Source organism: Neolamprologus multifasciatus, chromosome 17, assembly GCF_963576455.1.
Source record: "Neolamprologus multifasciatus chromosome 17, fNeoMul1.2, whole genome shotgun sequence".
Taxonomy (NCBI): domain Eukaryota; kingdom Metazoa; phylum Chordata; class Actinopteri; order Cichliformes; family Cichlidae; genus Neolamprologus; species Neolamprologus multifasciatus.
Window position 1 is genome coordinate 21,106,324 of NC_140455.1, and position 21,934 is coordinate 21,128,257.

The following is a 21,934-nucleotide window of genomic DNA, read 5'->3' on the forward strand; positions in this document are numbered from 1 at the left end:
TATTTCCTTGTTTCCTGGGCACAAATGAGGCAATAAGTAACAGTAAAAATAAAAATCAGCTGGGAGCTAAATTGTTGTTTTAAGTATCTGTATTATTGTTGGTTAATGTACAGTGACTTTTGTTCATTTAGATGCAGATTCGATGGAGGAAGAGGTGGAGTTTAACTGGGAGGAGTACCTGGAGGAGAATGGGGCCGACGCTGCCCCTCACACCAACTTCAAGCATGTGAGTGACTGTCTACAAACTTCACCTGACATGTTAATCCTTTAAATACAGCCTCATAGATAAGTGCCATATGCAGAGATCCTTTAACAACACATTGGAGAGAACCAAAACAGGGCAGTGCTGTGTTCAAGCCTCAACAGAGGATTCAGTGTCTTTGTTTCCTTGTGACGCACGCGTTGTTGGGCGACCTTTGACATTTCTTTTTCTTTTTTTAAAATACCATTTTAGGTACCTAATTAGGTACCAAAGAAAACATGACAATAGATGCAAATAAATAACATAATAAGGACCAGCTGTTCATTCACTTTTCCTGAGACTATATTTGAATGTTATCATCATACCCAGTCTTTCCTGTTTTCTTGCCCTGAAGTAGGTGTGGCAAATGAAAGCAGTCATTATAATGATATTAGGACATTATCTAAGTATCACCAGTGTAGCATTTTTCTCCTTTCAACAATGTGTTCATATGTCTTTCTTGATAGTCTTGAACTACCACATTTCTGGCCGAGTGAATTTTTTGAGGACTGTTTTCTGTTGGACAAAGCAAGACAGCATGATTTTTAGTCAAAACAAACAGCACTGTTTGTGTTTGTCATAATGAATACCAGTCAGTGCCACCAGTGCAACAGTGTTGCTTTTTGTTGTGTTTTTGTGATATTTTTGGACAAAAGTGGGGCTCTGTATCGCAGGATTAGGATATACAGTATGAGACTTCAGAGCCACACACAATAGCGTCTTAGTAGGATTTAATTCATTGTTGCTTCCGGCCTTTTTGTGGAATTTACAAATTTGTATTTGTCAGATTCTGATGAAGACTTGGAGTCAATTTGGTCTATTATGCTTGCTGAACTGCTGCAAGAATAAATTTATTACATGATTTTATCCTAAACAGAGCACCTTTTTTTTTACTATCGACCTTGTTTATGCTCTACTTTAGGATAAGCTTTCAGAGCCATGTAGCACTTATAAATGAATAAATAAATAAAAGAGTATTTCCAAACATGGAATATATATGTATATTGATACATATATATTCCATGTAACTGTATTTGCATGGAGTTTGCTCACAAATCCTGTGCTTTGTGTGGTGTCCAGACATGTCATCTTTTTGAGACGCATGACGTATGGCAGACCAGTCGTTCCTACTTGCAGCAAAACACTCAGATAGACATGTGCAGTCTGTGTGAAATCTTCAGCGTGACATTAACAAGGTTGTTTTGTTGTTAAAGTAATATCAGAACATGAAACTTGAAAGTATAAAGCTCAAGCTCAGTGACTCAGGTTTCACTGTGTTATATTTTATGGGGTAAACTCTCAGTTGGTGCAGCAAGTTACTCAGCTAGCCTGCAGACGTTTAAAGAAGACAATAAAACAGTTTCGAGTAGGCACTAAAACATCTGCATGTTAAAAATCAGCACTTTTTGTGCAAATCTCACACCAGAGGCTGTGTGGCAAAGTGGCAAAATACTGAGCATGCTAGATATGACTGCGCTGCACTATGCCCAGATCATTATCTTTGTGTGAACTAGAACTGGGTTACAGTTTTAGTTCTCTAGAAAGCTGCATTATCAGATATCAAAACAATGTACCACAGCCTAGAGCTTGTTTAAAAGTGAAATCTATATAATCACTACTGATGCTACTCAGACCACAGATTTTTGGAGAGCTAAGAGGTGAAAGAGAAAGGTACTTTTCTTGGTAGTGAGTCTATAGGCCAACTGTGCTCTGCTTTGCTCTGATTTGCTAGGCTGAAGTTGGTTCGGGCTGTCCTGGTCAGGGCCAGCTGAGGGGTAAACCGGGCCTTGAGTCGACCATCGCCGACTATGTTGCCTGCTTAACATGTCGAATTCACCTGCTGTCGCTGATGTTTAGTGTCCATCTCACAGCTCTCCTTCCAGCTGAAGTAGCTTAAATATGTTTATTAGAAGGTGGAAATTGTTTCTGTCTGCTCACAGAAACCACAGAAGAAAGACTAGTAGGGAAGTGGTTTCTCTTTGTGGGCCAGCTGAATGTTCAAGCCGCTGAAACCGAAAACTGTGTTTAATGTTATTTATTTTACATTCAAACCGTTTGGCTTGGTGTCTTTTATGGCATTTTAGTATTTAATTCTGTGAGCCACCCCAAAGGAAGCTGCTCAGGGGTCACCAGCTAGTTCACCACTTGTCCAGTTTCCTCAAATTTGTTTTAGGGACACACCATACGGAATATATGCCAGGTTTTTAATGTATTCCTCTTTAGGATGCACCTTGGTGGTGGATAATTACTATTTTATTCTTGTCAGACTGTATCATATTTGGCTTTTTGGGACTTAGTTAAAGAAACTGAAACAATTTGTGTTTTTGTGACAGGCTATAGTAACAAAGTCCCTTAAGATGTCATTTAAAATAAGTTTCCTGTGTGTAGATGGGTCCACTGATTCATTCTTAGAGTTAGGTGTTGCTTTTTTATGCTTCAACAATTCACAGGTCTGTGCTCAGCGGTTTAACAAACAAAAAACGCATTTCTCCACAGGTGGTCAAGTACAAGGACTGGACTGAATATCTGTGAAAAAGTAGCAAATGTCCAAATAAAAGTCTGGCTGCTTGAAAGCAAAATATAAAGGTGGGGGTGGCTCAGGATTTTTGCACAGTACTGTATGTCAGTTGTAACTTAGTGCTCTACTGCTGGTGTCTGTATGTACATAGTTTACTTTCTCATCATGCAGTAAGTGGGAACAAAGTCCCCCGGGTCTCCCTCCTCCTCTGTGCAGCACACACGCAGCTCCACTGCTCTGCCTGTGCTGCTGCCCAAATTAGAGATTAGTGTTATTGCAGATGGCACTACATGAATAGAGGACAACATTAAATTGTAACAAACCACCCCCACTCTCCACACCCCATATCCTAGTTACAATAGTTGGCTCTAACAGCTTTCCTAGTTACTTTAGATCAGCATCCAAAAATGTAACACTAATAATTTTATCAGGGAGTCGTTGTTTTTCTTCTTAAACAGAGGGTTAGTTTCAGACTACTGATTAATTACAGGGTTAATAATAATCATATAACAAACAAAAAACGCATGTGGTTTTACATATCTATCTATATTATTATTATTATTATTATTATTATATTTTTATTTTTTACCAGCAAGTCCTCCAGAAAAGACACCCTATAAGTAATAGTTACTCAGCTTTGCCTCCATTAATACATTACATCACAGGAGAGGGCCAGATGGGCGAATAGAGCTGATCCTGGATGCGAAGTCTTTATCCACCTCAGATGACCGTGTGTTTGTCCAGCAGAGCAGCTGTCTGCTCTTATGAGACTCATAGCGCTCAGCTGCCGGGAGGACGGGCTTCAGAGGTGTAAAATATGTGTGTCAGTGTCTCACTTTCTTACGTCACTGAGTGTTGAGTGTAATCAAACCAAGATTAAAATATGTGAGTTTTACAAGTGCGCCTCAATGTTGGACAAACTGTCTGTGGTGATTTGAGGGGACGAGGTTTCTTGGGAGCCTAAATTGCCCTGTTGGTAAGTGGATTGAGTCACTGGGAAACAGACCATGAATTCCCCAGAAAAATGTGATTCAGTAAAGTGCAGCCCTCATTTCTCTCTCTGCCTGGACAAATTGAAACAGTGATTTCTCTTGGGCTTGTGCACACACATCCCTGCACACAAACACACACACACACACACACAAACACACAGTCAGTGTTTGCTGCTGAGGCTGCCCGTAGCTCTCTTACATAAGCCAGCCAGAGTGATACAGCACGTTTGCATTGTTGTAGCAGGAAGTCACGGGGCCATTTGTATTGTGTTTATTTCTAAGATGTTGGCTTTTCCATTTGCTTTTGAGTGTGTTTGTGTGCGTGTGCGTGTGTGTGTGTGTGTGTGTGTGTGTGTGTGTGTGTGTGTGTGTGTGTGTGTGTGTGTGTGTGTGTGTGTGTGTGTGTGTGTGTGTGTGTGGTGTTTTTTCTTTTTTTCTAGTGTTGAATGTGAACATCCTGCTGGGCTTGTAATGTTCTCTAGAATTGTACAGCAGCTTGTGGCTATGGTGGAAATGCATTATCTGTGCTGGTTTTATATACAGATTTATCGCTTTTTCTGCACAAGGACAAACTGAGAGGCTTTTGTTTAACCTGAGGGATTGTTTTAGTCTTTTTCTGAAAGTAATTTGGCTTGGTGAATATTAAAATCTCACCTACACCCGTCTTACATGCTGTTAGTAGCACTGTAAAGCAGTTCTTAGGCACTGTCAGTACTTGATCCTGTCAGTAAATATGTAATATCAGGTGATACACTATTGATAAAATAAATGTGAGATTAGATATCACACTGTTGTTCAATTACTTCCTTTAAGGAGGTGATGTGATTGGTTTGTTAGCAGGAGTACTCAAAGTGTCACGAATAGATTTGCTCCAAATGTTTTCCAGAGGTGAGGCTCAGTTAAACTTAAATGATTAACGTTTAGAGACAATCCAGATCCGGATGTGGATCAAAAAATTCATATCATAATTTAACAAATACATAGCAAAATGAAATAGGCTGAAATGGGGTGGAATTGGCTGTAGCTTCACAAGAAAATGTCACATTTTCACATGAACCCAGGAGTAAGTAAGGTTCATTTATATAGTGCTCTCAAAAAATAACAATACAGAATAAGATCCAACAATTAAAATAGTATACATTTATAAAACTAAATAGAGAGAAGTCTGAACAGAAGGGTCCTAAGTTTCTTTTTAAAGATATTAACAGTGTCCACAGATCTTACGTCCAACGGAAGCGCCCAGTCACCTTTTGTCTTTGTTTTTGTCTTTAGCCTGGATCTAGGTACAGCATTGATCAGTAGACTCCAGAGATCTAGATGTCATGTATGGTTTTAGTAGCTCACTGATATATGGAGTCTGGAGTCTCACACTGTTATTGTTGGTTATTTAGTCAAATAGTCATGAATGTCAGAAAATTCCCATCATCATTTTGCATCTCCGCCAACAAACTGAAAAAAATTCCAGTTACAAGACAGAAAGTGCCTGGAAATGGCATCTTTAAAAAAAAATGCATGGCTAGAAATATCCTGACCTTTAATATCTGATGTAGGTTAAATTCCAGAAACACCAGATTGCACATAACGAATATTCCTGCACTACAACTTCCTGCATGCTCTTGTCTTTGAATCTTCATGCTTTCTGTTTGTAACACTTTTCTTTCATTAGTCTGACTAGTCTGAAGCTCGAGCCATGACGGTCCTAATGAAATTCTCAAGGGTTGTTTTCTTTGGCCTCCTGCAAAGCAAGGAAAGACACTAAGCAACTGTTTTCACAGGCTGTGAAGCACTTCCCATAAGCTGACCTTTGTGTGTAAAATGAGTGGAGTTCCCTTTAACGCTCGTTTTGCTACTGTGAATACTGAGTTTTGAAACAGCACCAGAACTCATCCCCCACACAGTGTTATTAATATTATTTTGGTTATGTCATACACCCCTACTGTCACTACTTTAGTTCCACAAAAAAAGACGGTTCCTCTTTTTTTTTGTTTGTTCATTTGTCAAATTTACCTAGTTTATTCCTTTTTATTCTTTTTTTTATAGTTTATTATGGATGTAGTACCAACCTACAGTGTAAAGGTCAGGGGGGTCAAGCAGGATGTAAACAAACTTCATGCTTATCACCCCAAGTATCCAAAGGGGCCACATGGTGGTTCATGGTTGACCTGTAATATTTCAGCTGTCAGACACAGTTTATTTGTACAACCAGAGTTTATAAATGGAAATTGAGTTCTGATCCTCTGATTGTTTTCATGCCCTGTTGGTCTCCCAAATTTCAGTGTTAACTTCAGTTTTTAAGGAAAAACAGTAAGACAAACGTCTTCAAAAAAAACAACAAAAAAAAAAGATTATAACTTGAAAGTCCTTTTGTTTTCCTCTATAGGTGGAGATCAGCCTTCAGAGCAGCTTCCAGCCTGGCATGAAGCTCGAAGTGGCCAATAAGAGCAACCCAGACACTTATTGGGTGGCCACCATCATCACTACATGTGGCCAGCTGCTGCTCCTGCGCTTCAGTGGCTACGGCGAGGACCGCAAGGCTGACTTCTGGTGTGATGTCATGACAGCTGAGCTGCACCCAGTTGGCTGGTGTGCACAAAACAACAAGACCCTCATGCCCCCTGAAGGTAGGAAGGATTACTTTGATGCACCCGTGCACCACGCACACATTTAGATCTCTGTATCACAAAGGGTCCTCTTGAACCACTGTGAAGATAAACAAAATCCTGGTCAAAGGTCACTGAAATACGCAGCATTTATGAAATGTACACAAGTTTTACTCACTTCTGTTAGTAAATCAGCTTATAATACTTACATCTCTGGTACCATGACAGATTATGCTGTTTTGTACGAATAAAAATCAGTTCATTTGTAATTCAAAACTAGCTTTTGAAAACTAACTCAAATGTAGTCTAAAAGGTTTGTAGTGTTTCACCTTTAAAAAACTGAAAACACATTCCCATTAAAAATCCAGTGCGTTGTGCACCCTCCCCTCCAAAACAAACTGTACAAGAAATAAAACTGATCTGGATTGAGTATTTGAAGAGGTAGGCTAGTGTCAGCTAACAGCAGCTAGTAGAAAGGCAGTTTTATCTAGTGAAGTCAGTTTGTCTAGCCAGTACTTTGGGGGGAAACTATTAGTGACAGAGCGATGTGAGCTAGGAGCAGATAAGCCACAAATTAATGTTGATGCTTTGGTCATTGCTCATGGAAACTGATCAAAAAACCTTTTTCTGATCAAAAGGTGTCAAAATCAGCGCTGGTATAGGAGTGGAAATGGAAATTTGGTTCAAAGTTTTCTCCAGAACGTGTCATGTTTTCCAACCGTTGAAACGATGTCCCTCTGTGTTATCTGGGAATCTCTGAGCGCCTACAACTCAGAAATGCCAGCAAAGAAAACCTGCTCATACACTTGTCTCTAACAGGCAGTGCCACATAGCCCGTGTTACAGGGTAACAAACAATGGCAAGCAAAAAGTACTGTGGCTCATTAACTGCAGCTCATTTGCTTTTCCTCTCTTCAGGATTTCTTTAGTTTACAATAATCTGAGCAGTGCTTGTAAAAATAGACACATAATTACTATAAACAAGGGTTAACCACATGTTGATTGTCAAATCTGTATATACCGTATACAACGTTAATGTAAACTAATTTGCTCTTTTAAAATAATAGTTTTATTCAAATTATTTACCTTTTGCTTCAGTGCAGTGAGTTTGTTTTCCTTCTGTCCTGAGAAGAAGATGCTATATTTGGTGCGACAATTGACAGTTGTAGTTGTGACATTAATGCACCCACACACACAGACACACACACAGGTTAACATGAACACCTCCCATATTTACTTTTCAAAGAATGCTTTAAGTAAACTGAGTGGAAAGACAGGTCTCCTGAAAGATTCTTTTTTTGTGTAATTTTCTGCTCAACTGCCTTTTATCTAACCGAAGCATCACACCCATCACATCCATCCCATTCACCTCAGCCAGGTGTTAAAAGAAGGCAGGTTACTTGTTGTACAAAAGGAGCTTTTTTTTTTAGTCTCCACTTTTGCACTTCCATTCAGCCTTACCCAAACAATACATCCTTAACTTCTTAGGAAATCTTGTCCCTTTCACCACAACTTTGTCAAAGCTTTCACAGCTGAGATATTTTTCCACATGCAGCTTCCTTTCAGATAGATGACTCATCCTCCTGGGCTTGTTCAGACCATTTATTTTTTCTCGACACTTTCCCTCCTGATGGATAGATGCGCCGCAGTCGTTGTGGAGATGACCTGGATACATTTTCACTTGACTCTAGTGTCCTTGCCCTCACATCGACTCCATGTGTCCTTTTCAGTCAGAAACTGTTCTTGTGGAAAGTGATTATACAAAGTCTGTTTCCACAAGGTGATGATTCACATTTGCATCTCAGGGGATAATCATTCAAAAAGAAAACAGATCAAATCTGCGTTTTGTGTGGTTCAAGTTGCAAAATGATGTAGGTAAAAGCATCTGCAAGTACTGATTGTTCCGCTATCAATCAGTGACGTGGTTTCCCCAGGTATTTGACAGCAATGTTTAAAAAAAAACAAAAAAAACAGCCATCACAAGTTCCCAAAATCCAACCTGACATATAAATATAAAAACATTTTTTTTCCCAAAGTTTACATAAAAGATTACGATTTTTTAAATGAAAAATAAATTAAGCAAAATATCAGAAGATTTGGAAAAACTTTTCTGTCGTTCGGTTAAAACTTTTCAGTCTTAAGAATTCAATCTGATGTGAAGCGTGCGTGTTGTAAATTTACAGTTTTTGCTTCCTTTTTTTTGAATTGCAACTGATTTGAAGGAATTGTGAGCCGTGGTTGTGCCATTTTATGATTGTTTTAAAATCACAACTTATATTTGCATTAGCTGCAGGAACAAGTCAAAGAAATGGTTTTACTGAACAGTTTTGCAACATTTTTTACTTTCAGGTTGTTGTTTTTTGTTGTTGTTACAGCATTCATTGGGCAAAAGAAAAAATATTGTGTTTTTAAATACTTTTTGGCTAAATTCATAATCATTGTGTCATTTGCTTAAGGAACCATGTGAAACTCTGGTCTCTAAATCAGATTGTCTGATCTGTGTGTTCCCAACCATCCACCCTGACCTCCTTCTGGAATACAAAAATAAATAAATAAATAAATAGATAATGCGTAAAGCAGGATGAAAAGATTAGAGCAACAGACTAGTCTAAAAGTAGGTAAACAATCGAAACTGAGCACAGTGTCATATTTCAGATTAGACACTGCTCATACAAGTAATGTGCGCGCCTCTTAGATGTCGCTGAAGTGTGTCCAACTTTGCGCCACATGTCACACACACAAAATATCAGATTAGTTTGCTTGGTGTGGCTAACAATTAGCAGTTGCACAATTCTTCAGTCATGGGATTATATGTCACACAAAGCCAGAATTCAACTGCTCATTTTCTACATCAATGGAGTAGTGCATTAATAAGATGAAAAGAAGATGAACCTGTTTAACCAGCTGGTATTTCAGCTAATGGCAGCAATGTTTTATGGTGTAGTCTGCTAGCTGTGGACATCCTTCCTATACACAGGCAGGTTATTATGAATAACCACGTGTGGCACAGATTTCCAGAGGGAGATACATGCACATCCCAAAAGCCAGCACCTTGCTGGAGGCAGACCTTAAATGCATCAGAGACACAAAAAAGTGAGGTCAGTATCAGCAAAGAAAGAAAGAAAGAAAGCCATGCAAACATCTATAACTAAGCAGGGTTACCTTTTAAATTCTGTGGGTTTAAAATAATTTCACAATTTCTATCCATCATGTTTGCTTTATCATAAATTGATGAAAGTATTTGCAGGTGTTAATAAAAAAAAAGTGTTTTGCACTAAAAGTCAGTTCCAATTATAATATAACTAACCACTGATATTAACTAGCTCTCTGTCTGCCTGTCAGAAAGCTTATACATGTATAATTATGTGTGTGTGTATATATATTCTAATAATGATGGATGGCTGACACCACTGCATGTTAAATGATGCAAACTGAGTCGTATATCATGTAATGGAGTCAGTGTTATATTCCCCAAAGAATCTTCTGCAACATAGTGTCAATGTGTGACCCCTACGAGTTCTTTGTCGCTTCATTTCAAGGATTTGCATCATAGTATGCACATTTCGTGTGTGTGAGTGTGTGTGTGTGTGTGAGTAAGTGTATGTATTCTTAGTAAACTGGAGTATGAGAGCCAAGTGTGTATTTTTGACTGCTTTTACCTGTGTTACAGTTACCTGTTTTATTTGTTTCCTTTTTTGTTTGTTTTTATTTCTCAGATAACATTTACCTAAGAAAAGGTAAGCAGCTCTAACAGAGCCTCTGACTAACTCACCTGCCTGGCTCACTAGTGGCTAACATGAAATCAACACTGGGTCAGGCTTAGGCCTCAGAGCTGCATGTACAGTGTGCCCCCCCCCCCTTCCTCCTCCTCTTCCTCTTTTCACCTCTGTACAGGGCGTGACCTCACAGCCCTCTTGTCATGTCTTGCCTCTTCTTGCATGTGACTCCTTTCTAGCTGAATGTTGAGTGAGTGTGTCTTAGCAGAGTGATAGCAGTCACACGCACACACACACACACACTGCTGTTTGTGCCTGTGCTCTTATGATAACTAGTGCAGAAACGAAGCTGCTCAGTGAGAAGTGTGATGCTTTGATAAAGAGGCCGTCTCCACCAGCGTGCTACAAACAAACAATGATTTAGAAGAAGGTCACTTGTGCATGTTTGAAGAGAGATCAGAGGTTAAAGGACTGCTGTGTCTGCCAGATATGATCAATACGTGTCACCAGTTCTATGGGAACTTTTTGAGGCAATAGTTTGAAGTGCTGATGTTATGTTTTTTTTTTTCTTATGATGAGCAAGTTTGATCAAAAAAGAACACAATGCAGTTTAAAAGATATCTTTAGTTGCTCTCGTTGCATGTTGAGACTTTCCAGATTGGATGCATATACAGCATATAGCCTTGGAAGTAAAACGTAAAAAAAAATAATCAGATGCACTGGATAATTTCAGAACTTGGATTTAGGTGTGGTGTAGTACTGCTTCCCCACCTTTTTCTTTGTTTTCTCAGTGTTTACTTTTTTCTTTTTATGGATGCAAGTGCGTGGGCGAGAGTAGGGCTGTGAGGATGAAGCCTTTTTCTCTGCTTGTGATTTGGTTGGAAGTTGTTATAAAATATATATCAAGTCTTATATATCAAGTGCTTTTTATGCATCAGGTCTTTATTTGTACATGTTACAGGATGGCTGCTAAAAGGATCAAGCCGTGTGTGTGTATATTGACCCAGGAACAGCAGTTTTTAAAATAAAGACAGTAGGCCTCGTAAAAGAGAGAAAAAAGCTCTTAGGTTGCTCAGTGAAGTGTAGCCACGCTGCTTTCTGAACTTTTTTTAATTGTAGGGTATTTTTTGTTTTGTTTTTAACTGTCGAGTCATGCTGTGTTGTATTGTTGAGTCTAGCATGGCTCTGTTTCAAATTGATAAGCAAGTTGTTTTTATCATTTATCCTTGGTGTAACTTTTGGCTTTTGATCTTCTTTTAATCTTTGCTCTCCTGCTTGTGAATTGCATTTTGTTGTGTGTATTATCCATTTTCTAAACTGCTTGCACTGATGCAAGGTGCTCACTTTGGTTTGCTGTCATAGTTCAGATAGTTTGAAGTCAGTTGGCTTATTATGCCACATACATTAATTAGGGCTCAGTGGAGGACCGCTCTTTGAAAAATTTTAAGCAATATTTTTATTCTTTACAGTTTTCAAAGTGTGTTTTTTTTAAATGTGTTTGCTCTTCGATGCAGATAGGCTGCAGGCTGTGGTTTAAGTAATGAGTAATGCATTTCATGTGCATTAACCTCTCAGGTTAACAGCAGGTTTTATATTTAGAAACGGCAAGCTTGTGTTCATGTCTTTCTGAAAAGACAAACAAATGCTCAGCATGCACCCAGACTCATGATTCTTCTTAAAACTGTGCATATTGAAGCATGGAGCAGAACGGTCTCTCTGCAGGATCTGTAATAGTAGTTTGGAAGCTTTTCATGGTTTTGCACGCTCTTCTTAAGTAACACTGTAGTGGCTTAGTGCTGCCCTTTAAATACAGGGTTTTTTTTTCAGGTTTTCCAGGAATCACCTCATAATCCTGACACAGGTTAAGCATATGCTTACATACTATTTGTACTTGTAGATGCCACTGGAACTGTACGTATTTTATACCTTTTCAGCTTATATACGCATGTGACATGATGTGTCACAGTCATATCAGAGCTTCTGTTTGCACACAGATAAAGTGGGTGGGAGTAAAGCACACCATAATGTGGCTTTGTTTGCAGGCACTGGTAGATATGTATGATATGGACTTTTTAAATATCACAGCACATTTGCAGATTATTTGGTTTATTTGCCCTTGGCTATGTCTTACAGACCTCATTTGGAAACCCACTGCCTTAAAGGGTTAGTTCGTCCGTTTAAATAAATAAAACTAGAAATAAAATGTTTCCATTCATCTTCAGAGGTGCCAGAATGCGTGGATAATGCTTGTATTTAGAATGAAGAGTGTGTAAAGGCTCATTTATGTTATCAATTAACCTTTATAACACAGATCTTGTGTTATGTCTGAATAGTATGACACAGGCAGATATCTGGCATAGTTTGGGTGAAGCAGTCCTTACGGAAGCAGGGATTTTACTTCAGATCTCTGAACCAGTGATAGCTCCAGGAAACACAGCATCTCAGGAGACTGTTAAATTTGCACATTTTGAAGGTTTCATTATTACAGAGAACAGTTCGGGCACAGGGAAAGGCTTTTATGTAAAAAGCTTTAAGATGAGATTTAAAATGTGGCTGTGATTTTCCTTTTTCTGCTCTGCTCTCTTCAGAGTTTCACAATGACTCCTCCTGATTGCCTGACTGGTGCTGCTGGCCTACATTAAGCAGGAGCACAGTCGTTTGTAAAATTTCCCACATGAGGCTCACTTCTACAATTCAGGACTCCCTCAGAAAACTGTTTCACCTTAGTTTGTTTCCAGGTTGTGAAAAACCTGAATACCAGTTTATTTACATATTTGATTTGCTTGGAAAAACCACATCTAACAAACACACCTTAATCCCTTGTCAAACTTGCTTCAGTCATGAAACTTGTACACATACACAGTCCTTCACTTGAAATGCTCCTTTGCTAACTAATGTGCTCCTAAAATCAGCGCCTATTTTAATCAGCATCTTCTTTTCTTCTTTTTTTTTTTGAAAGAACAGCGAACAAGCGTGCAGCGCTGCGAGCACTTCTCTCCCATAATTTGCTTATTTCTAGAAATAAAAAAGTCATCTCAAAGACAATGTAAGAGGGGTGAACTGTTTCTTTCCACTTCGCCTGTAATGTCCTACTTCCGCTCCCGCTGTTGGAAAATCAGCTTATAATTAGCTGCGTCGTGCTAAATTACAAACAAACACATTTCATTTGGAAATTTTGCTCCAATTAAAAGGCTCATGCTAGTTTTAAAGGCAGGATATCGCAAGAGAAGCAGAAGCAACGTTTTGACAGGTAAATGTAGAACTTGTTTTCTGTCACGTCTGCAGGTGAGCCGACAAATTAGTGCATGAAGACAGTGAGAGTATAATTGAGACCACAATAGACACATGTGAAAGTTTCACTCTTTTTGAAGCTTTGGGGTCAGAGTGAGAAAACGAGGCCTGTTCAGGCAGTCGAGCTGCTCCTGTGAACTCATTGTCTCATGTGCATGTATGTAATTCTGTGTGAGTGCATGTGCATGTTCGTGTGTCCACATGTGTTATGTGAGTATACATTTATCCATTCACATAAAAAGCCTTGTACATAACAAGTTTAGTCATGTGGGAAGGTAGCTGCTCGCTGAACAAATCCTGATGGAGATCATTTGCATATTGAATTCACCACACTGCTTCCTGCCTGAGCCGGCTGGAGATGACGCTCTGAGATAGACCTGTTTTCCTCGCTGTGTGTGTGTCTTTGTGTCAGTTGTATTGTCGTGTTGTAAGAGGCTGCATTCAGGCTTACAATTGCATTGTGGGGAGAAAAATGCAAAGGACAGCTAACTGATTGGGTTTGCTTTGCTTTGCTACCACTCAAAAATACTTTGCTTTCATTAAAGATCCCAAAATAGTTTATTGTACCGATTAACAAAACAGATCCTTTTTAAGTTTTTGAATCATCAGTTTGTCTATACAACCTTACAAAATGGTAACAAATAGTACATTTCAGTTTCTGAAAGTTGAAGATGATGGTTTACAGTTGGTTGTTTTGCTTCACTGTGAGCTCAACACCTAAAAATTTACTTTTTACAACTGAATGTTTTTATTTTTGTTTATTTATTTTTTGACTTTAAAGAACAGAAATCAGTTACTGAGGTTTTCTTTCCACTAACTCTTTTATCCAGATAGGTAAAAACGAGATTAGAAGAGCTGTACAAAGTGCACTAGATACGGATGTGATTTGATGTAATCTTTCCCCTTAAACAATCAAAAAGGAAAATTAAAAGCGAAGCAGAAGGGAGGAAAAGTGCAGGAGGAGCAGACAAAAAGCAACAAATACAAATTCTGTGCATTAAATCACAAATACTCAAAACAGCTTGAAGTTCTGCAGGTTATCCTACAGTTATAGAAATGATAATAAAATATGAAACAGTCTTTTGTTTTGTTTTTTCCCCACATTGAAATGGATGTGGAGGCAGTGATTTTTAACGGGCTGGGCTTGGCAGGGGAAAAAAAGCGCTATCATTTGATGTCGTACGACTGGAAAGAATTTATAAAACGCACCAGTAACAACATCTCTCACGGTTCATATTAACTCGAAATAAATGACTAATCTTGTGATGTCTGACAAACTCCAGCCTTATACTGAAATCCAGCAGGAGTAAAATTCCTGTAAAACAAGGTGGCTGAAGTCAGATAGATGCTTCACCACGGCTCCCTGCTGTAACCTCCAGATTTGCATAAGCTTACAACAGTTGCGCGTGTGTGTGTCTGTGTGTGTTTCTCTTATAGATTATAGAAAAGCTAATTTGTGTTTATTTGCTTTCTGCATGATTAGACTGCATTTCCATAAGCACTCTGAGACTAGGTGTTTTTTCATGAATTAGAGCACAGTGTTAAAAGCAGTTTACAGCAAAACTGAAGCACACAGTTACAAACATACACGCGCGCGCACGGACATATCTTTACTGTATGTGTCCGGCTCCTGTGGGGCTCTTACTGCTTACCGCTAAGGTAATCATATTTACACAAATTGCTTTAATATCCCCTCCACTGCCATGAATAGGTCAATAAAAATGTTAACAATATGGCGCCTGAAACTGGCCGGCCAAGCACGACAGCAATACGTCTCTCGATAAACACTCAAATTACGCTGCGTGCCACTTCATGTGTGCCCATTCGCTGTGGTCATTATGGCCTGTTTGGAGAGCCCGTCGGTTACACTGGAAGTTGAATTGTCGTGTGCTTTGAGGGCTGCACATCTCCATGCCAGTGCATAATGAGTGGATAGGACAGGAGGGGGGAATCGCGTGTAATTTGCTCCCATTAACTCTGATTAGAATCTGTTGCACTGCTGCGATTGCAGCTGAAAATGCAGAAACCGTCTCTCTTCCTTAAATATAACATTGATTAGCCAAAGTAAAGCTTTTAAATGAGCCCTGTGCACAAAGGCTGGTTTGTTTACAGAGATGAGCGGATGCAAATATCACATTTCATATTCATATTTGTTTTTGCTTCTTTTTTTTTTTAAAGCTAGATAGTTGCTTGGAGACTTCAGCCAGCTAGGCCTCTAAGGGAGAGAAAGAGAGAGGGTAGGAGGGGGTTGGTGCTGAGATATGTAGTGGCATGAGGGAGGAGGAGGGGTGTGTTTTCAGGATCTCCTCCCGCAAGGTTAATTATGCACTTATTGTTGTGTGAAACTCGGGCTTTCACCTCTCTGTGTCTGCTGCCTTTGGGATGGAAAGCAAGCAAAAATAAATAATTATTTGTATACAAAGCGTTAGAGTATAATGAAACTGCAAGCTGGGTGTGGAAGGGGGGAGGTGAGAGAGGACTAAGGGCGAAGGAGGGTGAAGTTTGCACCTTTCAGCTTCTCCAGCTCCGGCTGAGCTTTAAATGGCTTCATGACTAATCTCAGTAGGATCTGTAAAAATAGTTTATCTATTTCTGCACCACCTGAGATCAACAGAGGAGTGCATTCAGCCGATGTGTGTGTGTTTATGTTTGTCATTGCAAACCTCTAGCAGCAGCAAGAAAAGAAAACACTATTATTAGGCAGGTAAGGAGAGAGCGTCAGGCCGCACACATGTTCACTGTTCACGCACAGGGAAGCTGCTCCTCCTGCGCTGACCCATTGATTCATTTGCCAGAAAGTTCCAGGGTTGTTGATTTGATTCAGGCCAGACCTCTGGAGTGCAAAACCAGGAGAGGATTTATTGACTTGGCCTCACAAGTCAATTATCTATTTAAAATTCAGAGCCCTCATGGAGCTAACCGCTGTTGTTCGAAGCACGTTTCCAAACAGTAGCGAGGGCTGAACGAGGGCTTTTTCTAAAGAACTACACAATGTTCAATGAGAGGAAAGTGAAGAAAGATTTAGACTTTAGTTAATAACAGATTGACAGTCCTCTCCCATATTGAGAAGGTCTGTGGGAACATTTCGATCTATGTGTGCAATGGGTGAACTTTTTTTTTTTCTTGTCTTAAAAGCCACAACTTCTCACTCTGTTGATTATATCAACAACACTACCGTTGTAGTAAACATCTGCAGAGCAAAGCAGTGAAGGGTAAAAGAAAAGCTGCACCTAAAAAAACAAAAAACACACAATAAAAATTAAAAGAAGAAATATGAGAATATCAGGCCTGCAAGAGCTGAAAACAGACTCTCTGCTGTTTCACTCGTTTACGGGAAATTTTAGCTGTATAAACTGTGAACAAGTTGTTTTAATAAAATCTTTGCATGTAAAACACAAAAAGAGAGGAAACGCTCTCCTGTCCCTCTATGGGACATGATGAGATTAATCAGATACCAAAGAATACTACAGAAGTGCTTTCAACAAGCAAACATTAAAAATGGAGGCATGTGTTATTTTAAGACTAAACTTAACACAAAATGACGACAGAAAAAACACTAGAAGGCACAAACTCAGAGAATGACGCTCCACAGGTCCAGAAGCTGGACATCATTCATGACTGCATGAATGATCCCAGTCAGGATGCAGATTGAGTCCTTAAGATAAGGAACATCTTGTTTGCCCAAATTATCTTTTTTTTTTTTACATAATGGCACCTTAATGTTCCCACTAGATGCTCTGTGTGCTGCTGAGCCCAAAGTTAAGTAGACTTACAAGGTTGCCGGGAACCCGAGGTAGCATTTATAATTTACTTAAAGATTAGCAAATGTAATAAAATGATCAAATCTTAGTATATTTAATTTCCTAAGAACATGGCAGTCGTGTGATCATATCAACTTCCTATCAGAAACTTTAATTGCTCCATTTTTAATCCTTCATAAGAGGCTTCTGGCCAGAAACTTATACCTGGGGGGGAGAGATATCCTCACATGAATTTGAGTCAACTAATAGATGTGAAAAAGATGAAAGTTGAGACTTTAAAAGAAGACATGGGGTCTGAAACAGAAAAACAAAAACTCAGTTACTTGAACAAACTCGTGACAGAACAAATACAAACGCGTTCTTTTCACTTAATCTTCAAATAATGCTGTGGCAAAATTTAGTCTCGGTTTAACTAAATTACATGCAGAAGCAAACATTACCACTTGGCAGCCGTTTGAATTGGATATCTAGAAATACTTGTAGCGCCCTTCTCACTGAACACTTGAAAACAATATAACTTTGTGGTCACCTGAGCACAAACGCTGCATATAAAGAGTTAACACTCAAATCTGATGAATATGCTCTGAAAGAAGATTTAGAAAGCTTATCCTCAAATTATACCTCTACTAAACATGCACGACATTTTACAGTATTATGATTTCACTTACTTGTTAGTTGAAATTGCTGTGACGATCAACAACTCTGACTCATCCCTCTGGAGCACCGAGCAGTGGATGGAGTGGTAGAAGAAAAACAATAAGGACACTCACCTACTTGTTTATGATATCCACCACCACATCGCTCTAACCGTTTTAAATCTTAATTGTGTGAATCAGTGAAACAATGTAATTGGCCCATTTTTTTTTCTGATTTACCTGTGTGCAGGAAATGATTGGCTATTTGGGGAAAAGAGTGTGAAAAGAGTGTAGCATGTCTCTGTTTTTGTTTTTTGTAATGTTTCTGGATTAACTAACTGTTTAGTTCTTACTTAAAGTGCCTTCAGAAAGATAAAGTTTAAACATACAGTCATAGTTTAAATTCTAGGCTTTACCTTTCAGGACATAATACAAGCATCCAGGTGCTAACCAGCCTTAAAACTAGGTAGGTACAATCTTAGATTAACTACAAAACATGATATTTTACACTGTGTAATTATTTATTTAACAGAAATTTAACTGAAATGCAGAAGCAGTATGTGAAAAACTCTGTCCACCTTTACTGCTTCCATTGAAATTAAGAGGGTAGGAATCAGCTATGCTCTGCTAATCAAACTTGATTGACTTGATTAATGGATCATCAGCAGATGTGAGCATCTCTATTAAAGCCGAAGTTTTGCTGGTCTGGAGCTTTCAGATTTGTGTTAACATATCGCCAAGAAGGAAAGACAGCAGCAATAATCTCAGTGAAGCAACTGCCCATCAGCCTGGGAACAGATGTAAGGCTATTTCTAAACAATTTGAATTCCATCATTCTGCAGTCAGAAAGATTATTCACAAGTGGAAAACATTCAAGAGGGTTCCCAAGCTTCCCAGGACTGATCATCTCAGCAAATTCACCCCAAGGTCAGGCCGTGCAATGCTCAGAGAAAACACTAATAAACCTAAGAGCAACATCTCAAGCTCAAGAGGCCTACGCCATCATGTTAAATGTTAAAGTTCAGAAAAATGCTGAACAAGTATGGCTTGTTTGCAAGGGCTGTCAGGAGAAAGTGTCTTCTCTCTAAAACAAAACAAAACAAGAAGTCTAGTTAGATCTCGACAAAACCATAACACATGAGACCAAAGTAAAGACATAAGATGTTCAGGGTTACGTTTGGTGGAAACCAACTGTAGCACATCAGTGAAATCTCCTCATAGCAGCTGTCAGCACGGTGGTGGAAGGGTGATGATTTTGGCTTGTTGTGTAGCCACAGGACGTTGGCACCTCGTAGTCACTGAATCAACCATGAAAACCTCTGTTTAGCAAAGTATTAGAGACCACCTGTCTGACCGGTAAAGCATGACCAGAATTGGGTTGTGCGGCAGGACGATGGCTCTCTAGAAACACAAGCCTAAATCATGCATCCAAATGTTTCGTATGCAAATCAGTGATTTTCATACGTAAATTTATTCGTACTTTATAAACAAATGTAGAAGTCCCTCTGGCTATATGTACAAATAAAGGAAGGGCTGGCTATGCTAGAAAACACTTTTCCAAAATGAATGCTACCACTACTACTGCTACTCATAATAGTGTTAATAATATTAGTAGTAGGAGCAGTAGTAGTAATAATAACAATAATAATAACAACAATAATATCAACAATAATAACATGGACGGAAGCAAATTGCAAGTAAATAAAACAATATGTAGATTCAGACTTTACCCTTTTAATTTAAATATATTCCAGTGTTTGTTATCTCGTCTCACCTTATCACAAAAGATTCATTTATAAATTGCACATAAAACTGTTGGAGGTCATCACTTAAACTCTAATTTCTATCCAACAGATGCTAAAAATCTTTACTTTTAAATAAATGTGTGTAGGTCCCCCACCTGTTTGCTTCTTTTTGTTGAAGACTCAGGGGTAATTATATTGTATAGAGAATTGGGGGGTTGGTGGTATGCAGATCACACATGCCTGTTGTCTCAGAATGACTCTGATTTACTAGCATAGATACAGTGGTGAAAATAAAATGGAGCAGTGTGTATGCTTCATGATTCTGATGGTAATTTTGTGTTTGCACTTCTTGATCACTGATCCAATGATCCCCAGCACAGCAGTGAATTTAGAACAGAATGACTGTAAATGAGAAGAAGCAGAGTGCTGAAATGACCAAATCAAAGTCCAGACCTCAACCTGATTGAAATGTAGTGGCGGGATCAAAAGAGAGCTGTGCACAAACAAATGCCTGCAAACCTGAAACAGTGTTTTAAAGAAGAGTTGGTCAAAAGTCCTGAACAAAGATGCGAGAGACCGATAGTCATACAGAAAGCAGTTACTTCAAGTAACTGCTGCTTAAAGTCTCTCTACAAACTGCTAAATCATGGGGTGCAGCGAGTTTTCACACATTGCTTCTGCATTTTGGCTTTATTTTTGAGAAATAAAGAACAGCACTGTAATATGTCATGTTTGGTTTCATTCTTACAGGTCATAGCTTGTATTTACCTCATTTTAAGATGCAGATTTTGTTTTTATTGTGTCCTAATAAGTAAAACCTTTGACCTGACAGAGAGTGTATTTTATTTTTACCATGACTCCAAGTTTTTCTTTGCTGGAAAAAAGCCCCCAACAAACTTTAACTACTGTGTCTAAAACTCTCCTGCTGATGTTGACTTAGGAATAACAAGACAGAGGTGATACAAAACGTGGATATAACAGAAACAAAAATGATTCAGCAACAATGCTTTCACTGAACTGCCACAGAAGCTAACTTCACAACCCATTTTCCTTCATGCGCAGTGGCATGTTTCAGTGTATGGACCAATTTTTTCTTCTTTCACTTCAGCTTGATGCTAATCAGTGCTGCAAGGAATGTCAGTTCTCACAGCACATTGCAGTCATTCTGCAACTATGACTCATTTAGTATGTTTCAGTAACTCCAACAAGTGTCTGTGTTTTTTCTTTTATTTCTGTAAGTGACTAACGGGAAAAACATTAAAAATGTATCCATAAAATTCATTTGAATGGAAGCTCTGTGTTTTGGGAAAAGGAAGTTGTTGTTTTTTAATCAAGACTCAAAAGCAAATGAAAAGCAAAGCAGGCATTATATAACACTGTTCCACTATGGGAAGCAGGAAGCATACGAAAGCCACAAGTTCCCATGCAAATTTATTTTAACTTGGCTTGTTAGCATGGTTTTGAAGCTCTGGTCAGTGTGGTGTATTCATCTATCAGTGTATGCATTTGTGTGTGCTGATAGAAGACATGCTGTGCAGGCACAGATCTATTTTTATTGCGGAAACGTTGTGGGGATTCACCTCCAATGTGTTAACCATTGTTTTAAAGCAAGCACATCTACTTTCAGGTCGACGTTAAAGAAGCAGTTCTTAAGCTGGCAGTGCAAAAATAACAAACTTGTGCTTTTTAATAACTTGAGTAAACATAGTGTGCATCAAGGTTTTTTTAAAAAAAATGTAAATAAGCCATTTTGCGTGTATAATAACCAAAAATCAATTTAAATATATACTAATTTGCATGTTTTTCAAGACCAAACATCAGAACATTATAAAAAGCCCAGTTTAAAATTGTTGTTTTGTTGAGATTGGAGTCAAAGAATGTTACAAAGGGAAATCTTTGAACGGTCTTTGAATGGATGCCACCATGAAACCTCTAGGGAGGATTATTTACATTAAGACAAATAGTTTTAATGTCAAAAAATGCAAATGTATAGTATCTAATTAAACACAACCTACTTTGCATTAATAAAAACTTGCAAAATAAATATTTAGTTACGTGTTTTTGGACATTTTATTGAAGGAAAACAGTCTTTATTGTCTCCTCTTAGATCTGACATAAGTCAGTCTTTGGTTGAAGGTGGACATGATTACACAAAACTGGCATCCATATTTGAAATTGACCTCATTTGTGTTTTTTATGTTTCAGGCTCATCCTTTCCTTCCAATTAGCCAAACAGTTAATTTATTCTTTCAGTTGCTATTTAGGTCCTCTGCATTTTTGAAAGAAAATTTTTTTCTCTTTAGGAAAAGGCAAGAAAGAACTGCTGTTCACAGATATGGGGTCATCTTTTGAGAGGATAGTTACACATAATGATTCCAGTAGAAAGTAAGGAGATGGATAGAAAGGAAATGTGACCCAGAAGGCAAATTAATCCTT

At 38.6% G+C, this 21,934-nt stretch overlaps 1 protein-coding gene across 6 annotated transcripts in view; it reads left to right on the top strand.

Annotated features, from left to right (window-relative positions):
* Window positions 1-21,934, top strand: part of sfmbt2 (Scm like with four mbt domains 2) — a 57,395-nt gene that overhangs the window by 9,219 nt on the left and 26,242 nt on the right. For 5 of the 6 annotated variants that reach the window (XM_085137688.1, XM_085137693.1, XM_085137691.1 and 2 more), the window contains 3 exons: window positions 132-226; window positions 6,132-6,372; window positions 10,067-10,087. In XM_085137688.1, the coding sequence (XP_084993814.1) occupies window positions 132-226; window positions 6,132-6,372; window positions 10,067-10,087 (357 nt within the window). The remainder of the gene's footprint in view (window positions 1-131; window positions 227-6,131; window positions 6,373-10,066; window positions 10,088-21,934) is intronic. The other variant, XM_085137692.1, reaches the window with a different exon arrangement.